General features: G+C 55.1%; 1 protein-coding gene across 1 annotated transcript; it reads right to left on the bottom strand.

Annotated features, from left to right (window-relative positions):
- Positions 1-216: 216 nt before the first annotated feature.
- Positions 217-21,301, bottom strand: M1AP (meiosis 1 associated protein). Its single transcript, XM_054990331.1, has 11 exons — positions 21,212-21,301; positions 19,332-19,432; positions 17,588-17,862; positions 9,476-9,657; positions 8,131-8,311; positions 4,889-5,065; positions 3,690-3,831; positions 2,699-2,840; positions 2,134-2,340; positions 1,634-1,786; positions 217-997 (listed from the first exon to the last, which is right to left on the bottom strand). The coding sequence occupies exons 1-11, from the start codon at positions 21,299-21,301 to the stop codon at positions 851-853; spliced, it is 1,797 nt and encodes a 598-aa protein (XP_054846306.1). The 3' UTR covers positions 217-850.
- Between the last annotated feature and the right edge of the window lie 5,799 nt (positions 21,302-27,100).

Raw genomic sequence — 27,100 nt, 5'->3', positions numbered from 1 at the left:
GCAACTTGCCCGGGAGAGGCAGCAGAGACACAGCTGTTGACTGCAGCCCCCAGCCGCCCCCCTCCCGTCCTAAGGAGCACAGGACCTTCTCCACAGAGCGTGGGGTGAGCCGTGGGCAGGGCGGTTGCAGGGCCACGTGCTGCACCGGCTGCTTTGCTGAGGGCTAGTCCCAGACCTTGACCGAAAGGCTACGGAAGAGATCTCCTTTACACTCAATGCTGTGAAGAAGTTTATTGAAGCTGGAGTACGAGACCCAGCAAAGCCTGGCAGAAGCAAGGAAGCTGCCTTCAGAAAAAGGCTCCCTTGGCCCGGGCAGAGCCCCACGAGCGCTTGGGGCAGGCTGTTTCCCATCTGATCCAGTTCATTCGTGCGGGGTGCTCTGGCCCCACACATGGGAAATGTCTGCTGCCACTTGAGTATGAGGAGTGCGCCTGGCTAAATCTGTGGCACTCTCCTCCAGCCCCAGCCCCACCACTGGGGGCAAGTTCACTCCCAGGCCGGAGAGGGGAGAGCTGCGTTGGCCTGCCTTCCCCCTATGGTTGTCCGCCACGCCCTGGAAGAGGCCAGGCCCAGGCCCGAGACGTGGCTCGCTCGCAGGAAGGGGGCTGAGGGGCCAGCTGGAGCTGTGGGGGAAGGGGGTGTGCGCAAACAGGTCTCATGGCATAAAGGCTCGACGGTGGGAGAAGGGGGGCTGTGCCCTGGCAGAAGCGGGGGCTCCATACCCGCACCTGGCAGTGGCTGGCGATCTCCTCCTCCAGGCCCAGGTGGCACCCACCCACCGCTGGGGCCAGGGAGCTCTTGGGGGGACTTGCAGTACACGGGCCCTGCACGACAGGGAGGCAGGTCGGCTCTACAGGGAGTCCAGGAACGCCTCCCCCTCCCCCTCTCCGGAGCAAAGAGAGGAAAGGGAGCTGCCCAGACTAGCCGGCGGCGGGGGGGCCATGCGCAGAGGGGCCACGGTGGCCTTGGCCTTACTGGGGTGCTGCCGGCCGGATTGCTGTGGACAGGAGGGAAAGGAAAGGGTGGTCACAGGGGGGCTCCAGGGGGACGGCTGCTCCCCTGCCCCAGGCGACCCCACCGGGAACACGGGCTCCTCCACTGCCACTGGCAGCCTGTCTTGAGAGGGCAGGCCTCTGCCCGGGGGGGGGGGGGTGGGGGGGCAGGGTGCCTTTCTAACGCTAATTAATAGAGAAGTGGGTCTCCCTCTTGGTTACCAAGATCGGCCAGGCTGGGTGGGCAGAGAGGAGAATGTTGTTTACGGTTCTGCAAAAGCAGGAAAGCCCAGGCGGGCAGGAGACAAAAAGTTTTTAAGTGGGGGGGGACTAAACCCCCCGCAATACACAGATGTCCCTGGAAGGGGAGGTGGCTTTGGGTGGCCGTTGGGATTGCTCTAGCAAGGGCAGGAGTGGGAAAGGAGAACCCGCAGGGACTGAGCGAGAGAGGGAAGGCACATGCGAGAGCACGCCCTTGGTTGCGACACGGGGGCGGGGGGGTCCTGGTCTTGCCCTCCCGCTCCCCTGGCCCATGCCTGCCCAGGGTCATTTGCTCCCCGACTGCCTCGCTCCCAGGGCCTGCTGTGGTCACCTGATGCCTTCAGCAGGCTGCGTGTTTGGCTCCTCCCCCTCCTCCGTACCTGGCGGGGCAGGTGCCGTTCAGCCGAGCGCTGTGGGCGCTGTGCCCGGGAGGCCAGTGGCCGGCCAGCGCTGCTCCGTAGCACCCCGTAGAGGTGACTCGTCACAGCCAGGGGGTTGTAGGCCGCCTCAACCTGCAGCCCGTCCAGGATGCTCTAGGGGGGAAAGGGGGAGGGCTAAGGATTGGGGGAGGGGGCCTAGCCAGTTTGCTGCTTCCTGTCACCCCAAAGCGCCCCCTCCCCTTTCACACTCTGTACCCCTGGAATAGGCTGGCGGCTTGCCCCACATAAGCAAGGCTGCTGGGCCCCTGTGCAGGCCCGGATGTCTGGATGGCTGGGGACAAACGCCACGCCTTTTTTGGGGGGAACACCCTAGGGGTCTCTGGCTAGCGCTGGTTGGTGACCAACTCCTGTGTGACTGGCGCGGGGGGGGTGGGGGGGGTGGCCGTTCTTGCGCCCTAGCGGTTGGCTGGGGCGGCCCTCCCGCTTGCCAGACCACTTGCCTCTATTCTGCTGAGTGCTGCTTCAGGCAGGTCATCGGGGAGAGGGGGAAAGCTGCAGGGCAGGAGGAGCTCTCGGACAGCAATGGAGCGGAGCAGCAGTGAAGAGGAGCCTGAAGGCAGGAGAACCTGGTAGGAGTCTGCGGAGGGGCCCCACCTGGGACCTGTCTCCTGGGGCTCGCACTTGGCCAGAAGCAACCACTCCCGTTTCTGAAAGAGAAAAGCACAACCCTGGGGCGCTCAGGGGGTGGTGGTGGTGGTGGTGGTGGTGGTGGTAGTGCCAGGGCTTGTTTAGCCACCCTGGTACAGTGGGGCCTGGCCTACTGCTGGGTGCAGAGGGCATTCCCTGTCCTTGTGGCCAACTATGGGGAGAGGTCGAGCTTACCCCTCCTGCAGGATCTCCGATTCTTAGGCAAGACTGGTCGGGCCCTGCTAGCAGCAGGCCAGAGGCAGCCCTGCCATGCTGGCCCCTGACGGGCAGGGGGCCTTTGGCTGAGGGAGCAGGGCTGCAAGTTCCCCGGAGCAGGTACTCCCCCAGCCCACACCACGGAGGGGCGCCCGGACTCACCTGCAGGCAGCGGCAGAGGGCCTGGAAGTTGTGCTGGTTGGCCTCCAGTTCATCCCAGTTCAGCTGCCAGCAGCTTGTGGGCCGGATGACAAGAGGCAGCCCCCAAAGCACGGATTCGCACAGCCCTTCAGCCTTCAGCGCCCTGCAGTGGCAAACCCCACCGGCAAGGATGCCTCAGCGCCCGCTCGCTTTGGGTGTGGCGGCAGCGCCGCTCAGCTCTGTCCTGGCAGACCGCCAGCCGCTGCAGGCTCCCGTTCGCGTTCCAGGCACTCTGTGAAGCAAGCCTGCTGCCAGCTGTCGGGACCAAGATCAGCAAACCCACCTGGGGGCTCCTGGCAGCCACGGGGCCCTCTTCGCCAACCCCTCTGGAGCCCCCAAGGGGGGGGGGGGGTGGGCTTGGTGTATTGGAAGCGGGAGGGACAGCTTCCACCGGGCTGCCCTGGCTCAGCTTCTAGGGCGGGAGGGGGCCTCCCGAGCCTTTTCTGCTGTCCTCGGCAGGAACAGCTGGGGGTGGGGGTGGGAGGGGGGGCTCAAAGTCTGAGCAACGGCATCACCTGCACAGAGCAGCCCAGCAGGCCTGGGGGAGTCCTTAAGGGGCGCAGTGTAATGGGAGGGGCGTAGTGAAGGCGAAGCCCGGGCGCTCTTGTCCAGCTGACTTGTCCCATTCTGGGATTTGCTTTTCTCCTGTCGTCAGTGGCGAGCTGGCAAAGGGCAGAGATGCCTCCTCACAAAGGATGGCCCGAGCGAGCGCTGCAGTCTCTCCGGAAAACTGGGGTCTCGGTGGGGTGAAGCAGAGTTCGCCTCACGCACAGAGGCAAGGAGCCGTACCCCAAGCTGACAGCAGTGTGCCCACCAAAAGGACTCCTTTGTGCTGAAAGGAACTGGGGGTGGGGGTGGGGGGCACAGCAGCACCCAGTGCCTAAATGGAGCAGCCTGCCCCTACCTGCCAGATTTGCTTCCCTTCCCCCCAAGCCCCGATGCAGCCGAGTACCTGACAACCTGGAGCCTGCGTGGGGCCAGGGTGTGGCCTGCCGCCATCCAGAAGGGACTGTGTGCATCATCCGCGCCCCCGCAGGTGGCAGGAAGTAGAGCGGGGCTGAGCAGCCTCTCCTGGACATCACACTTCACACACACTGGAGGGGCAGAGGATGCAGGTGAGCACGGGGAGGAGGGGGGCCTGCCCGGGGCGTGTGAGCCCTGTCCCTAGGCGGGGTTTGTTGGCTGGTGGTGCCTCGTTTTGTTTTGGGAGCTGCCTTGCGCAGGGCGTTGGGGAGGCCGCCTGTGGGTGTTCTAAACAGAGGAGGGGTGACGGATGGCTCAGGAAGTGGGATCTGGGGTTCCCGGGGGCTGGGGTGCCCCTGGCCTGGCTACCTGTTTGCCAGCCCCTGGAGCCAGGGGGAGAGTTGCAACCTGCTGTGCCCAGGGCTACATGGCCCCCGGAGCTCAGCCTCAGACACCGTGCCACAGGAGGCTCAGGCCTGGAGTGCAAGAGGCGAGTGAAGAGCCATTTGCCCCCTGGCCACCCCCCTGGGCACAACATCGAGGTTTAGAGGGGAGGCATCCCCGAGGAGAGGCCCCAGAGCTCTTTTGTTTCACCAGGCTTAAGTATTTGGGGTGGGAGGGGGGGAGACACATTTATTCAATTAATTTTATTTATAGTCTGTCTGTCTTGCTGAGACTCCAGAGTCCAAATGTAGAAAATGGCAATAAAAGCAGCAGAAGATAAGCCGTCACAACGTGTTGCAAGACTGAGGCCGCCCTGCTGCCGGCCAGGACCCAAGAAGGCCACCCTGGGACGGGGCAACAGCCTTCCCGGGAGTCAGCCCCAGTCACGGAAGGCTGTGCTGGACAACGGCTGGCAGTCGTGGTGGCTGAGCGGGACCCTTCCCAGCCAGAGGCAGGAGGGGCTCGGGGCCCGGGGCCCTGGGCAGAGGCTCGGCTCCCGTTCTGGCCACGGCAGGGCGTGGGCTGCTGGACGAGGGGGACCTCTGATCTGATCCAGCAGGACTCCTGTGGGGTGGGGGGTGGGGGGGAGGGTGACCAAGCACGTATGCGTCTGTTCCAGGGCTGCTTGCAAGAGTGCAGCTCCCGCACGGACCAGGGCGGTGGCGCCTGACTTGGGTGCTCCGCCAGCTCTAGTTCCACCCATCCGTTCCAGCGAGGCTCAGAGTTCGAGGAAAGGAAAATTACCCAGGCCGGCCTCGGCTGCACAGGAACGGCTGGTGGGTCCAGAAGGCAGGAGGAGGTGGAGGTGCTCTCGATCTGTGCTCCAGTCGTGCAGCCAGCCTTTGAAGAACGTCTCCAAGGCCGCGAGATCTTTCTCTACTGTCTGGAGGTCAATGGCTGTGCCCAGGACCATGGCGTTTTCTGCAAGGGAAGAGAAAAATTCACGTGCCAGACGCTCCTCAGTGTTGTGATAGGCACTCAGCGTGCTTTGGACCCTGGGGGCGCTGCATGCCTCTGTGTGTGTGTGTGTGTGTGCGTGCGTGTTACTCTCTTGATAAGCAAGCTGCTTCTCTTTTCTAAGGTGGGAATGCCTCCTGACTCTGACTCTTCCTCTCTGTGTCCACCGAGAGATTCTCTTGCCCCGGACTCCAAACAAAGGGGTCGTGTCTACCACTCTCTCCCCTGCAGTGGGCGAAGCTCCCTCTCCCACTCCTGCAGCCTCGATGGTGAGCTACTTGGCCATGGTTTGGGGAAAGTAATGCTTGAGGAGACGGGGGCTCTTTCTTCTATAAGATGTTGCTGTGAATGGGCTCTACCTCAATACAATTTTGTTGCCCGAGGATTAATTGCTGCACATTGGGGGAAGTGCTGCTGACTGGCTACCTTTGCTACCGGAGAAATATAAACTCTCTCTCATACTCAGAGCCACATGCTGCAGGTTCTGGCAGGTCTCGGCACCCCAAGGACCATGTTGGATCTAGCATTAGTGCTGGGGAAGCACCTTAACATGGTTGCAAAAAATGCCCTTTTCCATCCAAAAATGCTTCTTAAGCTTATTTTAGAAGGTGGCAAGAGGTCAGGCTGCCGAAGAAGCTGTGCCAAGAAAGAGCTTAGGTTATGCTCTTTCTCTCCTCCTCTCACTTTTCCACGAGCTGGACAGCTCTCGTCTACTCTCCAGCCCTTCCTCCCCTTCCTTCCACCTACTACTGTAAAGTTACAAGTGGCCGGACATCTTTCCCCCCTCGTTGTTGCAAAGGGGGAGGGCAAGGCAAGAATGTGAAAAGCAAAAGGAAGGAGAGGAGAGAGAGAGAAGGGCGCAAAGGGCCGGAGCTGGCATTAGGGATGGCTGGCTTGCGATCCGCTTCCAGAGGTTTTGCAACCCATTTTTGGGTCCCAACCCACAGGTTGGGAAACCCTGACCTAGCCTCTGCTTAAAAACTTCCAAAGAAGGAGAGCCCACCACCTCCTGAGGAAGCCCGTTCCACTGAGGGGCCGCTCTCACTGTCAGGAAGTTCTTTGTAACGTTTAGCCAAAAACTGTTTTGGTTTAATTTTGGCCCATTCCGATCCAACCCTCTGGGGCAACAGAAAACAACTCTGCTCCATTCTCTCTGTGACAGCCCTTCAAATACTTGAAGAGGGCTAGCGCGTCACCTCTCAGTCACCTCCTCTCCAGGGTAAACAAACCCATCTCCTCCAACTTCTAGGACTTAGTCTCCAGACCCCTCACTACCTTGGTTGTCCTCCCTTGGACACGCCCCAGCTTGTCAACATCCCTCCTACACTGCGGTGCCCAAAACTTAACACAGAACTCCAAATGAGATCTAACAAGCAGAGTAAAGTGATACTGTCGCTTCATGTGATCTGGGCATTACAGGTCTGTTGATGTAGCTCATAATCACATTCACCATGTTAGCTGCTGCATCACACTGCTGAATCATGGTCAGGGTATGGTCTACTAAGACCCCTAGGTCCTTTTTACACGTACGGTTGCCAAGAGAAACAGTAAACATTCCATTGTAATGTAGCCCTGTTATCTTTATGAGAATGTACACGTCTGGGCTGCTGTTGATCTTGCCCATTGGCAGGTTGGCCCCTGCAGAAGGCCCTGCTCAGATGAGCAGAGCAGCCGTGGCCGAGTATAAGGAGGCAGGCAGTCCTGGACATACGAGGGACCAATCCCATGCTGTGCTTTGTACGGGACAGCCAATACCTCAAGTTGAACCTGGTACGTGATGGGTACCAATGGAGTGGCTGCAGAATGGGCATAATATGCAGGCTCCACCTAGCCTGCATATTATGATAACCGAGCTGTGGCATTTTGTGCCAACTGGAGTCTCCGAGCTGACTTCAAGGGCAGACCCACGTAGAGTGCACTACAGGAGTCTCTTCTCCGTGTTACTGTAGCAAGGATCCAAGTGGCCAGATCAGAACAGTTGCATTAACCTGCGCCTCCAGCAGTCATGGCGGGTCCGGAATAACCCCCAGGCTCTTAACTGAGCCATGCGGTGCCAGCTGTGCCTCATCACGGGTGGGGAGGGCCATGTCCTTCCCCACCAGCACTCTCTTGTTGGGGTCCAGCGTCCATTGCTACACCCCCTCTCCAACAACCAACAGGAGGGGGAGGAAGGACTTGTTTCCTGGCTGGAAAGAAGGGAGCCAAGACGGGAGTTCCTGCTTGATCCAGTCACAATTCAGAAAATCATGCAAGGTCCACTTTCCCCCACAAAACTAAATTATGGAGGAGGGATCTTTTCTGTTTCACAGACCTGCCAATTAGCCGCCTAAAAGTTGACGGAGGGCACTAGAGGCTGCCACGAGGCAAAGGAATTCCCATGTCTCCTATGACACCATTAACCGCTTCCACTCTTCCTTGACACACTTCCTCTCTCTATGCACCACCTGAACAGCATTCTGCACGATAGCCAACTCCCCTGTCTTGCCACCGCCGACGAAAAGCACCACACTGGAGAGCCACAGCAGAGGTGTGACACGTTTTGGTGCCTCCTGCCAGCTCAGCCACAGTGGCAATAGCAGGGAGAAGAGGAAACACTTCTCCCAGGACCAATCCAAGATGCTCCCGGCGGAGCCTTCTGGGCTAACCTAGCCCTGCACGTGTGTAGCAACAGCTGGCTCCCTCCGCTCCAATGTGAGCAAAGGTAAAATAAGGTAGGCCCACAGAGCTTTGGTTCTACGAAGGATGGACTGAGGGGTCTAGATGCTGCCCATCGAGGGGCAGCACCTGCCCCCAGCCCACTCTCAAGCAGTGTTTGTGCCGACTCTCACACTGAAGGGCCTAGAGGAGCCAGGCCACGAGGCAGCTGTCAGCTTCAGCCACGGACACGTGGGCCTCCTGCCCTCTCTCCAGAGCGTCTGACTTCAAGGACCCCTGCAGAGTTGTGCTCTCTGGAGGCCACACAGCACCCACCCTGCGGACTGGCCTCAGCCATCCATTTCCAGCACCAGCCCTTGAACTGCTGTACTCACCAGTACAGCTGGCTTCCCCTCTGGCATGGCTGATCCCCTCTGCCTCCGATGGTGCTGGCCACCCATCCCTGCCGATCACCACTACTTGCAGCTGGTGAAGACTGACCAGGTCAACGCCCTGCAGCCCGGCTTCCAGCTGCTTGACCATCTCTGTGCCCGCTTGGCTCGTCAGGATCGTGATCTGGAAGAGCAACCACACTGCAGTGATGCAGGGAGAAGCACCTGGGCTTCGTGCCAGCACTGCGGCTTCCACCCAGCAGGCCCCGTCAGGCAGGCAAAGGGCAGGCCGGGTTTTATTTATTTATTTAAAACATTTATATGCTGCATTTCCACCCAAAATAGGGTCTTCAAGGCGGCAAACAACAGATATCAAAACATTTAAAATGTTAAAATAATGCCATTCCTTGAAGGGCACCACCAAACGACACGAGACGTTTTTTGCACAGGCAGCAACAACATGCTACAGATACCTCCTGCCATGCGGGGGGGGGGGGGAGGCAAGAGCCCCTCTCCTGCCTTCACACCAGGACCCCAGGCCAAATCTCCCCCCCCCTCGACTTTTTAAACAACATTCCCCACAGCGGTTGTGTGGTGAGTCGTGTCTGAGAAACTTGGACCTGATTCGTTTTTTAAACCCCATATAGGCCGTTTCCACATGGCTTACCTGAAGCTGTGCCATGCCACAACGTTGCGGATTGTGCCGGGGAAAACGCGAAATGCCGTGTTTTCTCGTGCGAGTTTTGCACGATGTCGCCGGCACGATCCGCAACGTTGCAGCATGGCACGGCTTCAGGTAAGCCATGTGGAAACAGCCATAGTTTGGCCCTTTTCTTTCATGCAGCAGCCCTCTTGATGGGGGGGGGGCACGTGATGATGGTAGCCTGAGACAGCTCCAGGCACTTCAGGGCTCACAGTCTAGGCTGCTTCCACTGCACGGAACACAGGAAGTGCCTGCATTTCATGGGAACACCCCTGGGTCGCTTGTGCTGGGTCTAAGCACGACTCACGGGCCTCCCAGGGCATTCCCCTTTGCTGGCTCAAAGGAAGAACCGTGTGGTGGCTGTGGGCAGAGCATCCATGCCGTTGCTTCACTGGCAACCGTACTGCGGAGATGCAAGAGCTCTGCTCCGCTTCCCAAAGGGTGGAGTGCAGCTCAGCACCAGCCCCTGAACCGGCTTTTTTTCCTTTTCCCAAATGATGAGACTGCCTCACCACGGAGCACCAGCAAGTTGTGTGAGTGAGTGACCTCAGAAGAGGTCTTTTCTCTCTGTTAAGTTGGGGGAGAGCAAAACCCCTGGGCAAGCCCCTCCCAGGCGTTCTTGCTGCCCCTCGGCCCCCTTCTCACCTCCACAGAAGAGCTGTTTATGGACTCGCTTGCTGAGCTCTGCCTGGTGAACTGCTTGAACTGCTGCAGCCCGTCCTTCACAGCCTGGGTCACCACGTCCTCTTTGGGCTGAAACGCCCCTTCTGTTGGTAAGGCTCGGAGCTCTGCGAGGCATCTCTGTAGCCGAGCAAAGCCCCCTCTCACTGGCTGCAATGAGGAAGGGGAAAAATCGCCTTGTAGCTCCTTGGAGAGAGCCCAATGTCACCCGCCTGGGACAATGGCCGAGGCGGAGAGCAAAGAGACTGTGCGCCCCAGGTTCTCCTGCAGTTCTTCCTGGCATCTCCTCCTCCTCTAGGAGGGTCTCAGGGATTCCCTCCATTTCAGTGGCACAGAACATTGCTGCAGACCCCCCGTTTCCCTCACTGGCCAGGACACCGCAAGGGGATGCCAGCAGCAATGCCCTGTTTATGGGATGGGCTCTGCTGATGGCAGCATGCCAAACAACAGGCGTGGCGGGCACGCTCAGACCAGCTTTGGCCAGTTCCCCAGAGGTATGCAACCAGCCAGCGCAGGCCGGAGAATGCAGGAGGAGAGACCAAGTCTAGCCCTGCTCTTTGGTTGGCCAAGAGACAGCTAAAGCAAACCTGGACCCCACATCTGGTGAAAAGCAAGGGGAGTGGGAGGTGCCTGGCTCACACGCCATCTGCCCTGACGAAGTGCGGACTGCCCACCAGACATGCCCTGGGAGCTCTGTGCTAAAAACTTAATTCCTAGGCACGTGAAGGCCCGATCTGGATTGGGGCCGTGGGGTCAGGCAGAGGGGCGGCTTCAGCCTTCTTTTCACACTATTTCCCCGACCTGAAATAGCCCCAGGGATCCACTATTTGCTCTGTTGGGGAATTTTGTGTGTACTGATGCCTGCGTGTCAGCTGTCTAAGTACTGTACCGTTTCCTCAGAAGAAAACAAAGTGATACGTAACATGTTAGAACTCTGGAGAACTGGGAAGCCGGTTTTTCAAGGAACGCTTTTCTCGCCTGTTGGCCTTGCCTTCGGCCTGTTTTTCCAAATGGTTCCCAGCCCCAGATTGCCAGAGTGGTAAAAGAACAGTCGGCAGCTCCCAGTTTGTCAGGAGGGGTCAGTTTGTTGGGTCAAAGGAGCGTGCCGAGAATGAGCAAGCCGACCGACCAGCACACAGGGGCGCCAGCCTCCAAGTGGGTTATTCCTGGGGATGACTCTGGTCTCCATACTACAGAGACCAGTTCCCTGGGAGGAAGTGGCTGCTTTGGAGAAGAGACGCTGGCTTCAGATCCCCCCTGAGCTCCCTCCCCAAGCGCTGCCCCCCCCCCAGATCTCCAGGGATTTCCTACTACTGGGGCGGGCCACTCTACCCGCGGGCAAGACGTGAAGCGGTCACAAGAGTGGCCCGGCTCACTGGCCGAGCCCTTGCTTCTTCACAGAGGAGGCCCAAGAGCCGAACCACAGGGGACTTGCCTGCACACCTTCCCTGAGCCCCAATTGATGGCGAGATCTCACCGGGAGAGCCGGCAACACCCGGCCTTTTGTTATGTTAACTGCCGTGGCAAGTTCCAGCAGAGAAGCTCTGCCTGTTCTTCCACAGAGCGAGTTCCCACATAACGTTTTCGTATAAAGCCAGCGCCTCGGCTGCTTCGAGGACTCTTCGCTCGCTGCATTCAGCTTCCAATTAGCAAAAACCTGGCTGACCGGCCGTGGCACATGCTCCATACTGGCCATGCCAGTTTGCCAGGAGTCAGGCCTGGGCCTTTGTTTAGCCACCTAGGCATGAAGATGTAGGCATACACGAGATTATTTTCTTTTGTAGACCTGCTTTCCAAATAATTATTTCTTAGTCAATGTCCAACATCTACTGTAACATGAGTCCCATTACAAACTCCAAGCTCTTGCCCGATCACCTGGCTGGCTAAAGTGATGGTAAAATAGGACGCTCTTGGTCAGGGAAGTTTGGACAGAGATCGCTCTGTCTATTGCAGATCTCAGGCAGACGCCAAGTAAGGTGAGATTGGTCAACACTTTACATAGCATTCTACCAATCAACTAAAACTTGGCTTACCTTCAGTTTATGTATTAGCTAAGTTTGAAATGTTAGGAGACCTGATTTTTATTGAATGTTTCTTTTTCAGTAATTGTAGTATTAATTAGCATCTGTATTTATTGAGTTCTTGCCTAATAAAAACAGTTATACTTTATTCTACATAAAATCATTAACTCAAGGAAGTTCTCTGTTTGTTCTGCTGGCCAAAGATCAGACAGCAAGACATTCCTTTGTGCTGCAAGGCATAAGTCTTCCTCAGAGAGTTTATTTTACATGTTAGATCTATTTTGCAGCTGGAAAACTCTCACACTTGAGTGCAGTGCAGACCCCTAAATTGGATGGGAATTAGACAATCCATTACAGCAGCAGACAGTGAGAAGGAGCAAAAAGATTATAAAAGCTGGGAGGCGGGCGGCTGGCCAAGCCACTCAAGAGAGTACTTGGGGTGCCACTATGACGAGGAGGGTGCCAATGCAGCATAGGTGCTCTGCTCGCAACCAGCCACCAGCAGCATGGGAGGAGACTGGCATCGGCTTTGGAGCTGGTGGCAGCCCCGGCCCAGGAAAAGCAAGCAAATCCTTGGAACCAACCCTGCCCTGGGGCAAGTCTTTCTGGAAACATACAGAGAAATAACAGGTTACCTCACTAAAAAATCAACTGTAAAAATCTGTCTAATTGGAGCTATCTAACAGCACTGCAGCAATGTTCATTACTGCCCATTGCTGTGCCATAAGAGCCAGTTTGGTGTAGTGGTTAAGAGCGGGGGACTCTAACCTGGAGAACCTGGTTTGATTCCCCACTCCTCCGCTTGAAGCCAGCTGGGTGACCTTGGGTCAGTCACAACTTCTAGGAGCTCTCTCAGCCCCACCCGCCTCACAGGGTGTTTTGTTGTGGGGATAATAATAACATACTTAGTAAACCTCTCTGAGTGGGCATTAAGTTGTCCTGAAGGGCGGTATATAAATCTAATGTTGTTATAATATTATTATTATTACAATGCAGCTGGCAGATTAAATCATACCAAGGGCAGGGGTGTTGGGACACAGGCAGTCAGGAGGGACGAACCAGCTCAGGCAACGGACGGACCGGCGGAACAGTTTTACAGGCCCCGTGGAACTGCAGCAGATCCTACAGGGCTAGGATCTCAACCGGAACAGCCTTCCTGCCAGGCCTGGGAAAGTCCTGGCCGTGGCCGCCGAGGGCAGGTGAGTGTCTCTTGGGCTGGGGACCACCAGCAGCTGCTTGTCTGCGGAATGCAGAACTCTCCAAGGGACATATGGGGAGAGGCGGTCCCGCAGGAACAATCTCTGCAATTAAAGCTGAATTAATCAAAAACGGAGAAGGCCAAGGCAGTGAATAGGAACAAGCTTACGGGGATGTCACAAGAGACCTTTTCAGATGCAGAAGTCATGGCTGAGCAGGAAACAATAAAAGTGCCTCCCCCATTACCCCAGGCAGGAAATCCAGTGTTTCTAGTGCAAGCAAGGAGGACTTGGGAAAGCCTGTTGCAGCAGCCAAATGCATTTGATCACACACACACACAATAACAACAGAACAAGCCTGCACAGGAAAAAATGCACAACTCACAAACGTGATATTTCATTCTGCGCAGTGGAGCCTCATGTCATAAACCAAGATCACATGACTTCTCAAAGTGTGAGAAAGTTTGAAACAAGAAGTCTATCTTGGCAAAACCCAATGCCTTAATGCTGAAAAGAAAAGGGAAGAGATGCTGTTCTAAAAATCATCAGAAGAGGGAGGACATACAGTTCTGATGAAAGACCAGCTTTATGTACCAGGGCTTGCTTGCAGCCTGATGCCCAGCAGTGAATTGGTGGACAAAGACTTTACAGTCTTCTTTGCACAAGGTGAGGGCACAGTGACCGCAGATAATGAAGTCCAGGCAGTGGAAACGGAAGGTAAAGGTGTTTCTAATCTGAACGGCCAAGTGAAAAGGCAACCTGACAGATGCCTTCATCTTTGGCACAGGATATTGGGCCACAGAGATATTAATGCCATATAGCAAACAGAAAGGGAGAGTCTGGCTAAAGGAATTAAAAGAAAGGAACACAATGCTACAGACCGTTGTGTTCACTGCAAGCGTCTAAGCCCCATTTTCCAAAGCAACAGGAAAACAAAGCAGCCCAGAGGGGACTTAAATATTTTCTAACTATTAAAGATGATTTTTGCAAACATGAAAGATGCCTGAGGTTGGATATGAGGGAGGTTTATACCATTCTGCACGCGGACAGAGAGAACTTTTCCTCCCTCTTCTGAAATACTAAAATTCGGGGGCATCCAATAAAGCGGATGGGCAGTAGATTCAGGCTGGACAAAAAGAATTTCTTCTTTCCTCAACAAGTGATTAAAATGTGGAATTTGCTGCCAGAGGATGTGGAGATGGCCACAGCCAGAGACGGATTTTAAAAGCAGTTTGACGGATTCGTGGAGGGGACGGTCCATCAGCGGCTACAAGTGAGGTGACCAAAGAGAACCCCCATATACAGATCCAGAGGAGTCAGCCGTGCTAGTCTGTAGTAGCAAAACAGAAAAGAGTCCAGTAGCACCTTTAAGACTCACCCACTTCATTGTAGCGTAATCGGGGACAGAGGGTGGCACTAGGGGAGAAGTTGTCATCCCTTCCACCACCCTTGCAGGAAAATGCTGTATTTTAATATTTTATACCCGCCAATTTTAATTGTTTTGATATAATGTTTTAATGTTTTTATAATGTTTTTACTGTTTTAAACTGTTGTTAAACCGCCCTGAGCCCATCTGACGGGGAGGGCGGTCTAGAAATATGATTAAATAAATAATCCCGCCACCCGTTGGTGTGTGGTGTCCCTCAAGGGGCAATACTCTCCCCCCAGCTATTTAATGTACATATGCGCCCCCTCGCCCAGCTGGTATGGAGTTTCGGACTTGGGTGCCATCAATACGCAGATGACACCCAATTGTATCTGATGATGGACAGCTGGCCCGACTCTGCCCCAGATGTCCTGGAACGTGTCTTCGGAGCTGTGACTGGATGGTTGACGCAGTCGGCTGAGACTGAATCCCTCGAAGACAGCGGTCCTCCATGTGGGTCTAGGGTCCATGGGTGTGGGGCTCGGGCTCCCCGCTCTCGATGGAGCGCCACTTACGCCAGTGTCGAGAGTGAGGAGCCTGGGGGTGGTCCTGGATACTTCCCTGTCTATGGAGGCACAGGTCGCAGCGGTTGTTCGATCCTCATTTTTCTATCTAAGACAGGCTCGACAACTTGTTCCCTACCTATCGACCCATGACCTCACAACAGTGATCCAGGCAACGGTCACCTCCAGTTTAGACTACTCTAACTCGCTCTACGCAGGGCTTCCCTTGGGCTTGATCCAGAAACTGCAGCTGGTTCAGAATGCAGCTGCACGGGTGGTTGCCAGAGCTCCAATCATGGCACATATAACACCCATCCTCCATCAGCTGCACTGGTGACCAGTTGAGTACTCCGGTTCAAGGTTTTGGTGCTGACCTATAAAGCTCTATGCGGACTGGGCCCAGCATACCTTTGGGACCGCCTCTCCCCATATATTCCCCGGAGGTCGCTTCAATCAGCCACTAAGCACTTGCTGATGGTCCCTGGCCCCAGGGAGGCCCACCTGGCCTCTACCAGAGCCAGGGCCTTTTCGGTCCTGGCTCCGACCTGGTGGAACTCTCTGTCTGAGGAAATTAGGGCCCGGCAAGATTTGTTATCTTTCCTCCGGGCCTGCCAGACGGAGATGTTCTGCCAGGCATTTGGTGGGGGCTAGGCTGTCTTCTCGCTGGCCATACCATTGAAGACCGTCCACCACCCATGCAGGAGCTCATAAGTGTGATGCAGGGCATGATGCAAGAGCCAAGCTCTGCGCCTAAAATGCTGTATTTTAATATTTATACCCGCCAATTTTATTGTATTTGGAATAATGTTTTAATGTTTTTATTGTTCTTAATCTTTATCGGATGCTGTTACACCGTATGTTGTTACACCGCCCTGAGCCTGTCTGATGGGGAGGGCGGTTTAGAAGTGTAATAAAATAAATAAATAAACAAACAAGCTTTTGAGAACCACAGCGCTCTGCATCTGACGAAGAGAGCTGTGGTTCTCAAAAGCCAATATACAGAGGCTCTGAATCCCAGTGCTGGGAGGCCGCATCAGGGGAAGGCCTTGGCCTCTATGCCCTGTTGTTGGCCCTCCAGAGTAAACCAAAATGCTGGACTAGATGAACCACTGGTTTGATGTAGCGGGACCCTTTCTGATGTCCCTGTGCTGTGTTCTTCCAACAAGACTAGCAAAAAAAAGTCACAGCGAAACCCAAGTTAGTGGTTGGGTTAAGTGTTTTAAAAAGTCCGGAAAATCCACAACAACCATGTTTTAGAAAGTGTTCAGAATTCCCTGGCTCGTTCCTTGGCTCTCGCAGCAGGTGGACCCTCGTTCTTCTCTTCCCCAGCACAGCATTTGACAAACGAAAGATCGACGTCCGCCAGAGTGCCATTTCAGAGAGGGGAGGGATAGGCATTTGTTGTTTTCAATTGACATTATGCTACAATATATTATTTTCTTTTACTGGTCTGAGTAAGTTTGAACATTTCACTTACTCAACCTAGATGCAATGTCTAAAGAAAAACTAAAAAGGTGGTGGCTGCCTGCCAGTGACCATGGGGGCACCTCAGAAGTAGAACGAGGAGATGGCCTGCAAAGCAGGGTGGGTGTAGAGGAGGCTGGTGTAGTCAGCACCTTTAAAAATGCAACACACATTGCAGACTGTGGGTCCTTAGGTCAGTGGGTAGGAAAGCCTACCCTGATCGAAAGGGCACTCCGCTCCCCTCTCCTCGTAAATGCTTAACAAGGCAACGTGCCGTTCCAGCCGTCTCTGTCAGTAACTGGTTAACTGGATGCCAGCACAGATAAACATCATTTCCTTGGTCATCAGTCCTTGTGTATGCACGCTGCGCCTAAATAAAGGAGCCACTGCCTGGCTAGGGGAGACTAGCCTTCGCAGACTGATGCTCAGAATCGCAACCCTGTGTCGTGTCATTCCTACAGCAGACCCCCCCCCAAAACTGCTTCAGGTGCATTCCTTCTGCAAACATTGGCACAAAGATGGTCTAAAAAACCAGGGAAGACTGGAAAAGAATGAAGAGCAACAACTGGCAAATGACACGGTGTCTGAACTGGGGGAAAGGGGTGCGCAGTTAGGAAGCTCAGCTGCAACCAAAAATTCTGTGCGGAAATGTAACACGTTGAAGCATCCCACTCCTGCTCTGTTGATCATCTAGGGTTGCCAATTCTGGGTTGGGAAATTCCTGGAGAATTGGGCGTGGAGCCTGGCGAGGGCACGGTTTGGTGAGAGGAGAGACTTCATGCCATACGGAGTCCACCCTCCAAAGCAGCCATTTTCCTCAGGGGAACTGATCTCTGTAGTCTGGAGACCAGTTCTAATTCCAGGAGCTCTCCAGGCCCCACCTGGAGGTTGGCAGCCCTACGATGGTCCCTCTCAAATGCCTACTTGTCACATGCATACTTTGCTTCCTTAGCCGGACATTAACTCACAGAGCGTGAAGAGCCACGGAGGAAAGAGCCAAGTGGCTCAGCATCCTGCTAGGCTGGGGTATGTCAAGGGGCTCTGAGCCGGACCCTCCAGCTGCAGCCTTTGCACGAGTGGGAGAGGCTTGGGAGAATCCACCTCCAAGCTCTCCTGAGAGCTCACCAAGGGCCTCCCCCTTCCGTGTTCCTGGGGAGAAAGCAGCCCCAAGAGCACCCAGCACAAGGAGGAGAAAGAAGGCTTTCTTCCATGCACTTTCCACCCAGCCCCACAAAGACGGAAAAAGTTCTGGAACCATGCTCCCTCTCCTGCCACGGGCAGGCTGATACCTGTTTAGAAGTACAGATGCAAGCCACCCAACCAGGGCTCCTGAAGGGGGGACAGTTACACCACTTGAAAACTGAATTGTATTTGCAGTGCAGACATGCCTAGTCCCAGAGGGCATTTGATTTGGAGAGGATCGGCTTAGCTTTGAGGTGCCTCCCACCTCCCAAGTCCAGATTCACTCACCACGAAGGGCAGCAGGCACTCCTGCCAGGCCTGGGCCACGTAGATGCTGAGCAGGGGGATGCGTGGTGGGCCTGCCAAGCTGCTGGTGAGGGCAAAGACATTTTCCAGGGCTTCACAGACCAGATGACAGGTGTGGGCCCAGTGAGGGGCTTGAGTGTCCACCACGAGGATCCGCAAGGGCTGCCGAGAATGAGAGGCAGCAGTGGGAATTTTGCCTGCAGCGTCCCCTCGTCTTCCAAAGTTCATGGTGTTCCAAGTGAATTGTGGCTGCCTGGGAAGGGAAAAGCACAGGGCTAAAATGAACATCACACTCTCACAGCTTTTATCGTGGCAGTAGGTCTGAAGGAATTATCCAGGGCTTCCAAAGTGTGGAGTCATTTGTGTACACACACACACACCCCATTCCCCAAGCTGAATATTTTGGTTCACTGACTGATCACAATCCAGAACAGACAAACACCTTTTCTATTTTTCACATGCTTAATTACCTCATTGTGGAAGAGGAAAACCAAGACTGCACATGGGGTATTGGCTCACTTTCAACTCTCTCAGCCCCCCCCCCCCCGTTTATTCCATGAAAAAAACTCTGAGGACGCAGGGAGCTTGAGAGCTGTTATTCCAGGGTAACAGACTAAGTTATCCGCTAAAGTCAACTCTTGCTGGTAAAAGGAAGGCCACAATGAATGCGGGCCAAAATTCAGCGGGGTGCTGGAGCTGGACTCCTCAGCGTGATTTTGCACTCTCCCAGCATCCCCTTTCAAAAGGCCTCCTTTTATTGATATTGACATCTGACTCTCCATTTAAACAATGGCAGAAGGGTATATCTAAGTTTGTGGGACAAGGGAAGAAACCACAAGATGAACTTAAAATATTACAAGATGCAAAGGAAAAAGGGGGGCTAGGTTTATCTAGTTTGAATTTATATTTTGATGGTTGTTATTTGGTTTGGCTGAAAGAATGGTTACTGTTGAGAAACAGAAGGTTACTGGATTCAGAGGGGCAGGATTTAAAATTCAGGTGGCATGTGTATTTGGGGTATGATAAAATTAAATGTGGATTTTAAAAATAATTATATTAGACGTGCCATCTTGAGACTATGGAATAAATATAAATCTAGGATGTGCCCCAAAACACCACTTTGGATCTCCCCTCAAGAGACTTTAGAACAGAAATGTTTTTACACACAAGTGGTTAACCTATTGGGATCTACTAGACTTCCAACAAGGCGAATGTAACATGAAATCAAAGGATTAATTGAATGCACAAGGATATTCAGGTCAATAGTTTTTTTATGCACAATTAACAGAGCAATTGGATTTGATCAAACAATCATGGTTTATGAAATAGAGTTATGTACAAATGATGATCAGGTTATTGCCAAAATATATAACTTTTTGTTGAGATTGGAAACAGAAGAACAGGTGAAAGTATGTATGATAAAATGGAGCTTGGTGCAGGGGGCGCTGGAGGTGGGTGGGGGAGGGGTAGTTGTGAATTTCCTGCCTTGTGCAGGGGGTTGGACTAGATGACCCTGGAGCTCCCTTCCAACTCTATGATTCTAAACACCTGAGCTGGTCTAGAGGTTCTCTTTTCCTCACCTGTGTATTTGACAGAGTTCTAAATCCAGAGTTCCAAATTACAGGAAATGCAGGTAAGACCTAAATATGTCGTCCTAGGACACAAAACAGAAGGGAGTCCAGGTGAAATGGGTTCAGGAAAGGGCACAACCACAGTTCTGACCTCTTTCTCCTCTGTACACCCCCACAGCCCACACGAGCCACCCCGCTCAAGCAGCACAGGCCAGGGATCCCGCTGCAGCACCTGTAGCCAGAATTCAAGGGCTGCGGGGAAGATCAGAGTTAGGAAAATCCCACAGGCCCAGCAAGCAACTGGGCCCGGAGACCATCTACATGCCTACCACAGCCCCCCCCCTCCAAGAGGTCAGCTCCTGAGGGGCTTGTGTGGGCAGCACTGGACAAAGGGCCACTACTTGGGGGGCCCAACAACCCAGGCAGCAAAAGGAGGGCAGCCCAGCAGGCCCCAGAGACGCCTCGCCATCCCTCAGTTCTACCCGCCCTGAATGTGGGCCCATGGACCCGCCGGTGGGGACCCTCCCCCCCCCTCTGCCACGAGACTGGAGCTCTGTGGCCAGAGGCGCCACCACACCTCCCGAGGCCGCTCAGAGGGGCCCGGCCCACCCGCCAAAGCCCTCGAGCAGGCCAAAGGGCCAGGGCCTGCTCCTGCCGCTCGGAAGGCAAGCGGGCACGGGGGGCAGAGGAGAGCGGTCCGGGGTGGGGGGGTGCATGTGCCCGCCTGGGCCCAAGGCCTTGCCTGAGGCAGCCTGTCGCCTGGGCTGGAGCTCCCACACGGGGGGGGGGCAGACCGGTGGGGCGAGGGCTCGGGCCTAGCAAGGACGGAGCCTGAGCACACCCCCTCAGCCACAGCGGCCTGCCTGGGCTGCGTGAGGACAGACTGGAGGGGAGGCCGAGGGTGGCAGGTGGGGAGGGGCGGGGGCGCGGCCTGCCTTGCTGCCTCCGGCCGGCCGGGCAGGGCGTGGGGCCTCGGCAGGCTAAGTGGCCCCAGAGGAGGGGGAGGGCCCGGCTGGGGGCTGGCAAGTGGGAAGGGCCGCAGGGCCTGCCCCTCTGCAGGTGCCAGCCGGGCAGCTCAGACCCTCTGCCCGCCCCACAGCAGGGGCACCCAGGCGTGCCGACTTCCCCTGGAACGGCAGTGGATCTCCAGACAACAAAGACTGGTTGCCCTGGAGAAAATGGCTGCTCTGGAGGGTGGACTGTACAACATTATACCTCTTTCCCAAGCCCTGCCCTCCCTTGGCTCCACCCCCAAATCTCCAGGAATTTCTGAAACAAGAGTTGGCATTGGCAACCGTAGTGGCCCGAGGGTTCCCAGGTCTCTATACCCTCCCGGCAGGAGGGGGCTACCCAGGGGGACTTACCTGTTCTAGTCTTCTCTCTCACACACACACACACACTCCCCACGAAGTGTGAAAATGTCACTTTCAGGAAGTGACATCATCCCTCTGGCCACAGGCGTTCTCCCATGCTTTGTGTGGGACTAATTCTGGCCTATTTGGGGCCAAAATTGGCCCCAGCGAAGAGCGTGACCACACCCGTGGCTGGTGCGATGACGTCATTGCGCCCTGCCAGGAGCACGCCCAGTGTGCGCTTTCCTGGGTTGCCTGCTAGGGGTGGGTGATTGCTGGGGGTTTGCCACCTCCTGCTGATCGCCAGTGATTGGCGGACAAGGCAAACCCCAAGGAGTCTGCCTGCCACTGGCAGGCAACTGGTAACTCTAAGGGGCACCCATGCAGGAAAGGACTCAACAGGGCAGACGGGCACATCTTTGTCCCAGTGGGATAGGGCAGGGAGCCAGCTGTGGTAAGATGGAGAGGAGGTGCCTCCAAGTAGGGCCTGGAGTCCTTGCGGAATGACAACCGGCCACCAGGCTACAGAAATCAGTTCCCTGGGAGGAAATGGTGGCTTCAGGCTCTGTGGCATCACGCCCCCCCCCCCCGCCAGCTCCCTACACAGCCACCGCCCCCAAATCTCAAGGAATTTCCCAACCCAAAATTGGCAACCCTAATCCCACACAAGTCCCCACACCATCTGCATCTTGTGGGATGAGCCCTGATCCATCCCTTCCTTGTGCACAGTGACAGCATCAGCTGTAGGGAGCAGGGCCTCGCACGGCATGGCCCCAAGGCTGCGGAACGATGCCCCTGAGGTGTCCCTCGCTGCTGTCAGGAGAGGGCCTACAGACGCATCCGCTTATGTCTGGTTTTGTCCTTTTTAATTTATTCTCTGTTGTTGTTGTTAGCCAGAAGTCCTGTTTGTTTCATTGCATCCGTGGGCCTTTGGGACAAGGGGCACAGGGTTTGGCGCTGGCCCAAGAAGATGCATATTGAGTCGAGTTCTCTCTCTAAAGGAAGTTTGACTGCACACAACCTACAGAACAAGGGCAGGTGACATGGGCTCTCCGAGGGCCTCCATACCCGTTCAGTGCAGGAAAACCTACGCTAGAGTAGCCCCAACAGGGGGGCTTGAAGTCCTCCAGCATGGGAGATCGCCCCCCACAACTGGTTCCACTGCCCAAGCTGCTCTCACAGTTAAGAAGTTGTTTCTCCCAATGTCCAGCCAAAACCTTCCTTTCCCATGGCGGCAGCTGGGAGGTGGGAAAGAGGCTCACATTATTTGAAAAGGTGCTCACGTCGTCCTTTGCTTGCCTCTTCTCCAGGCTAAACATACCCACTTTCTTCACCCTTTGCTTATAGGACTTGATGTCCGGACGCCTGACCGTGTTAATTCTCCCACTTGCCTACCTTTTCCCCCTAGACACAATACTCCGGGGGCAGCCTGACTGCCATGGAGTGGGCTGCATCTGGAACTTCTTGTGACTTGGACACAGGGCTTCTATTAATGCAGCTTAATATCACATGAGCCTTGATTGCAGTCGCATCACACTGCTGGCTCACACTCCCCTTGCAATTATCTGCTCTCTCAGAATCCTTTTTACTTGGACTAATGCCCAGCCAAGTAGACTTCATCCTACACCTGTGTGCTTGATTCTTTTTTTCAGAATGCAGGTGCTGTTTAATGTCAATTTACTGTGGCCATTCAGAAAGTAAAAAGAGCGGCCGCCACGTGGTTCTTGGCAGAACCTTCTTCTAATTCATATGCGTGTGTGTGTGAAGCCATCTCCATAAGCATGAAAGGTGACTTGGTTTGTACCTTCCTTGAGACTCCCCAAAGAGTAAGGAGCCCGATAGCAGTGAAAACCCAGATTAAAGTCAGAGGGCAATTTGGATCTTTCCTGATGAGTTGTGCCCAGGTACGACTGGGTCTGAATGCATCTCCAAATCCCCATCCATGGCTTCCTAGTACATAGAAACAGCCTTTTAAATTTCAGTTATCAGCAGTTATTACAAAGTTGATGCAAAGCATGAAAACGGATGTTTTACCATCAAAGAAGAATGGGGCTGGGGGATGTTGTGCCTTCTGGGGACAGGGCACTTGCCTGCCTCTAGACTGAAGGGTTCAGCAGATCCAGCCTGGGAAGGAAAGGTCCCTGTTTGCGTCCCTGAGAAGAGGCACCACACCAGTAGCAGCCTGGGAGCAGCTGTGCTCAGCAGCGAGCTTCCTCGCAACCTGGCTTTTCTCTCTCTCGCAGTGGTTCTGCTCTCCTCTCCCCCTTTCTTAGCTCAGTCTTTTGGGTTCTGTACTTGGGTCTTTCCCTGAAATATCTCCAGAGTTCAGCTTTCATCTTCTCTTTGGGCCTAAGCAGTCATTTCCCCCCGCAGTGGCCATTTTTTCAAGGCTCTCTGGCTAATTTGAGAAGATGCCTATGCTACGTGGCACGGGACTTGCCAGCAATTTTACAGGATTGTGTAGAAATGGGAAAGGATCTCAAGGAAAGGATCTCTCTCCTGATTCCGGACAGGGCGCTCAGACTAGTGCAAGGCAAGGGAGGGAGGGGTAAGGCGCCTCCCGCCTCTCTCTCATTTGTTTCGACAGCACCCTCCTTTGCACAACTTCAGAGCCAAGCTGGGTCTGGACGGGGTTGTCTTTTCCCAACAGAACAGGCCTGCAGCTTGGGGGACGCTGCTGGGCCCAGGTCTCCTGTTGGAAAAGCAGAGGGCAGCAGTGGCCAAAAACACCTTGGCTGCTGAACCAGCTGCAGCCATTGTGGTACATGCCCTGGTAACCTACAGATGAGATCCCTGCGATCTGCTCTACATGGAGCTGCCCTTGAAAAGCGTTCAGAAACGTCAATGGGCGCAGGATGCTGCAGCCAGGAGGCTGACCAGAGTAGGCTGCAGATGCCATTGCCACTCCATTTTTGGTCTGTCTGCATTGGCTCCAGATTTGCTTCCTGGACCAATTCAAGGTGCTGGTATTGGTCTTTAAAGCCCTATACGGCTTAGGACCAATTTATTTATTAGATTTATACTGCGCCCTCCCCACACCAGCAGGCTTAGGGCGGATTACAATTTACATACATTTAAAATACATCTAACAATTACACAGTTTAAAATTATAAATATATAAACATCCTGACATTTAAAATACCCTTGGCAATGGCCGGCTCGCAGCGGCACACCCAAGCCTCTGGTGGCGGAGACACACAAACAGGGCCTCTTTAAATGAATTCATTGTACAGGGAGGGTAATCTCAAGAGGAGAGAGTTTCAGATGGGTAGTTGTATTGGTCTGCAGTAGAACAGCAAGATTTGTGCCGTCAGCACTCTATGGTTCTAGCACAGCTTTTCAATGTGAATTTGACGCCTTATGTGAAGAGCTCCGTGGCACAGAGTGGTAAGCTGCAGTACCGCAGCCCAAGCGCTGCTCACAACCAGGGCCGGTGCGTCCATTGAGGTAGTGCCGGCAACCGCCTTGAGTGCTGACTGGGGGTGGGGGGGCGCATACTGTGGGGCTGGCGGCAGCAGCGCTGGTGGCTGAACAGGAGGACTGGGAAGCTGCTCCCGTGTGCTGCCCCAGCCACCTGCCATACCTGGCCTGGAAGGTGCCCAGCCAGGAGCACGTGCTGCCGCCGCTGCTGCCACCACCAGCACACAGCTGTGGGCCAGCCAGGTGTGGCAGGCAGCCAGGGCAGTGTGGGGCAACTGAGCGGGAGAATGAGAGGCCACTCGTGTGCCATCCCAGCTGCCTGCCTCGTCCATGGGGTGGCCGGCTCGCAGTGGCACACCCTGCATGACATCACATGCAGTGATGTCATCATGCAGTCCGGGTGCGTGCGCACGCTTTGCTCGTGCATGTGGGAACAGCAACACCCCTGAAGCTGCCCCTGGGTGCAGGTATCTGGCCTCAGGCACCAGAAAACCTGGCACCGGCCCTGCTCACAACCTGACTTCGATCCTGGTGGAAGCCAGATTCACGTAGCCGGCTCAAGGTTGACTCGGCCTTCCAGCCTTCCAAGGTTGGTAAAATGAGTACCCAGTTTCCTGGGAGTAAAGTGTAGACGATTGGGGAAGGCAACGGCAAACCACCCCGTAACAAAAGTCTGCCAAGAAAATGTCGTGATGCGACGTCCCCCCCCCACCATGGGTCAGTAACGACTCGGTGCTTGCACAGGGGACTACCTTTTCCTTTACCTGATGCCTTACGTAGTGATTGGTTTTAAGTGTATTAACTGTACTTTGCATTTAATTTCTGTTGTGAACAGCCCTGAGCCCGCTTGTGGGAAGGGCGGTATATAATGTAATAAGAAGACCAATAAGTGGGTGCTAGATGAAATCAAGCCCGAATTCTCCCTAGAAGCTAAAATGACAAAACTGAGGCTATCGGACTTTGGTCACATCCTGAGAAGACCAGATTCTCTGGAAAAGTCAATAATGCCAGGAAAAGGGGAAGGCAGTAGGAGAACAAGATGGCTTTTCGCATGAAAGGAAGCCATGTCCTCCAGTTTGCAGGATCTGAGCACGTCTGTTAATGACAGGACGTTTTGGAGGTCCTTCCTTCATAGGGTTGCAAGAGGTTGGAGGTGACTTGACGGCACATCACGCATACACACAAACTGAGTCCAATAAGATTTCCAGGGTGCAAGCCTTCTTGAGACACTTCCAGACATCAGAGCAGAGAGTCATGCGAACAGGGGAGAGGCTATGGCTCGTTCGTAGAACATCTGCTTTGCATGAAGAAGATCCCAAGTTCAATTCCTGGCATCACCAGTTAAAAGAATAAAGTGACAGATAACGTGAAGGACCTCCACACAAGACCTGGAGAGCAGCTACCCATCAGAGGAGACAAGCTTGACCTTGAAAGTCGAATGGTCGGACTTGGCTTAAGGCTGCTTCACACGTCAGTACTGACACCTATTGACAAGGTTGCTCTGCGATGGCCTCTCCTGCCCTTGCAGGGAAGCCACCTCCTGGTTCACCACAGCGCCAGGTGGTCCAAAGAGGGCTGGAGGATGTCTAGAAAGATGCTGGCAGAAAACGTGCGCGGAATCCAAGACAGCGTGCCACAGCGCCCCCTGGGAGCCCTGTGAATTAGTGGTAGCAGCAAAGAAAGGTGCCTTTTGTGCAGTGGTGGCACCAGCTGGTTCACAGCCATCCCCGTTGTTAAAGGTATCTTGACATCTTTTGGACTCCCAAATCCGAACCTTTACTGACTCAAGAACAGCTGTGAAATCTTTGCAAAGATTTTTGCTGATAAAACAGCACAAATTTATTCTGATTTAGAGGTCAACTGTACTATAGGTAAGGCAGAAGAAACGTGTAACACACGGTCTGGTCCGACCCTGTACCATTCTATCGCAGTGACAGTGATGAATATTGACGTGGACCTGGCCTCTGTGAAGGCCACTCCCTGTGCACTGCCCACCCTGGCTGCTCATTTTGTAAAGCCCACATAAATGAGACCTTGATGTCATATCATAAACCAGTCACTGACTCGCGGCTGCTTCCCTCAGCCACTCAAGGAGGCAGTCACCCACCCACTCTTTAAAAACCCATCCCTAGGCAAAAACGACGCGGCAGGTTGTCACCTAGACGCTAATCTGCCCTTTCCAGACAAAATGTCCGAAACTGACTAGCTCCACATCGTCTTGGATAGCCCTTGGGCTCTGCGCCTTTTCCTATCTGGTTTTAGACTGAGCCACGGCATGGAGGCAGCTCTGGTTGCCTTAGTTGCGGGCCACTGCCTGAACGGAGATAAAGGCCCGGCAGCTTTAAGGCTCCTCTCGGACTTCTCTGCGCCCTTTGACACAACAGTCCCTGCCGTCCTGTTCAGGCACCTGAGGAAGGAGAACTCAGGGGAGGTGCTGCGGCTGGGCTAAACTGTTCCCCAGGGAACAGACTCAAAGGGTTGCTGCTGGCAAGCAGCTGTATTCATTGTGGGGAGTATCTTGCAGGGTTCCACAAGGCGCTATCTCATCCTCCATTTTACTCAAACTCTATATGAAACCTTCAGGAAAAGGTTTCGTGTAGCCGTGGGCGCCACCATCAAACAGCAGAGGGGACCCAGCTGGGAGTGCCAAGAGCCGAGATCAAAGGCGCAACCGCCGGGAGGGAGCGCCTCCCCCCGCTTGCTGGGCGCAGAGCGACAGTCCCGCAGAGGCGACCGGAGAGGACTCCCGGCTCCACCTCGCTCCTCGGGCGGGCGCCGCTGCCGAGACGCGACGCAAACAGCCCGTGGGTTGACCGCCAAGCGCCCCGGTCCGCAGGTCCCCGAGGCAGGCGCAGCTCCGCGGGCGAGAAAAGGCGCGCCGGGCAGCGGCTCGGGGACCCTCCAGGCCGGCGGCGAGCCCCAGGCCACGCCCAGCCCCACCCGCGGCGCCGACTTGTGTCGGCTCGCCCGGCCCGGGGAGAGGCTGTCCTGGGCCCTCGCCGCGGCCACCACCGCCCGCCGGTTCTTCTGCAGGGCCGGCGCTCAGGCCCGGCGCCGGGGCCTCTCTGCTCGCCAGCGGGGAGCGGGGCAGCGGCGGCGTCTGCGCGCTCTCTCCTGCTCGGCAGCGGCGGCGGCCCAGCAGCGCCAG

This window comes from Eublepharis macularius, chromosome 10, assembly GCF_028583425.1.
Source record: "Eublepharis macularius isolate TG4126 chromosome 10, MPM_Emac_v1.0, whole genome shotgun sequence".
Classification (NCBI taxonomy): Eukaryota; Metazoa; Chordata; class Lepidosauria; order Squamata; family Eublepharidae; genus Eublepharis; species Eublepharis macularius.
Note: the sequence above shows the minus strand (reverse complement) of the source record. Positions and strands in the feature narration are given on the sequence as shown.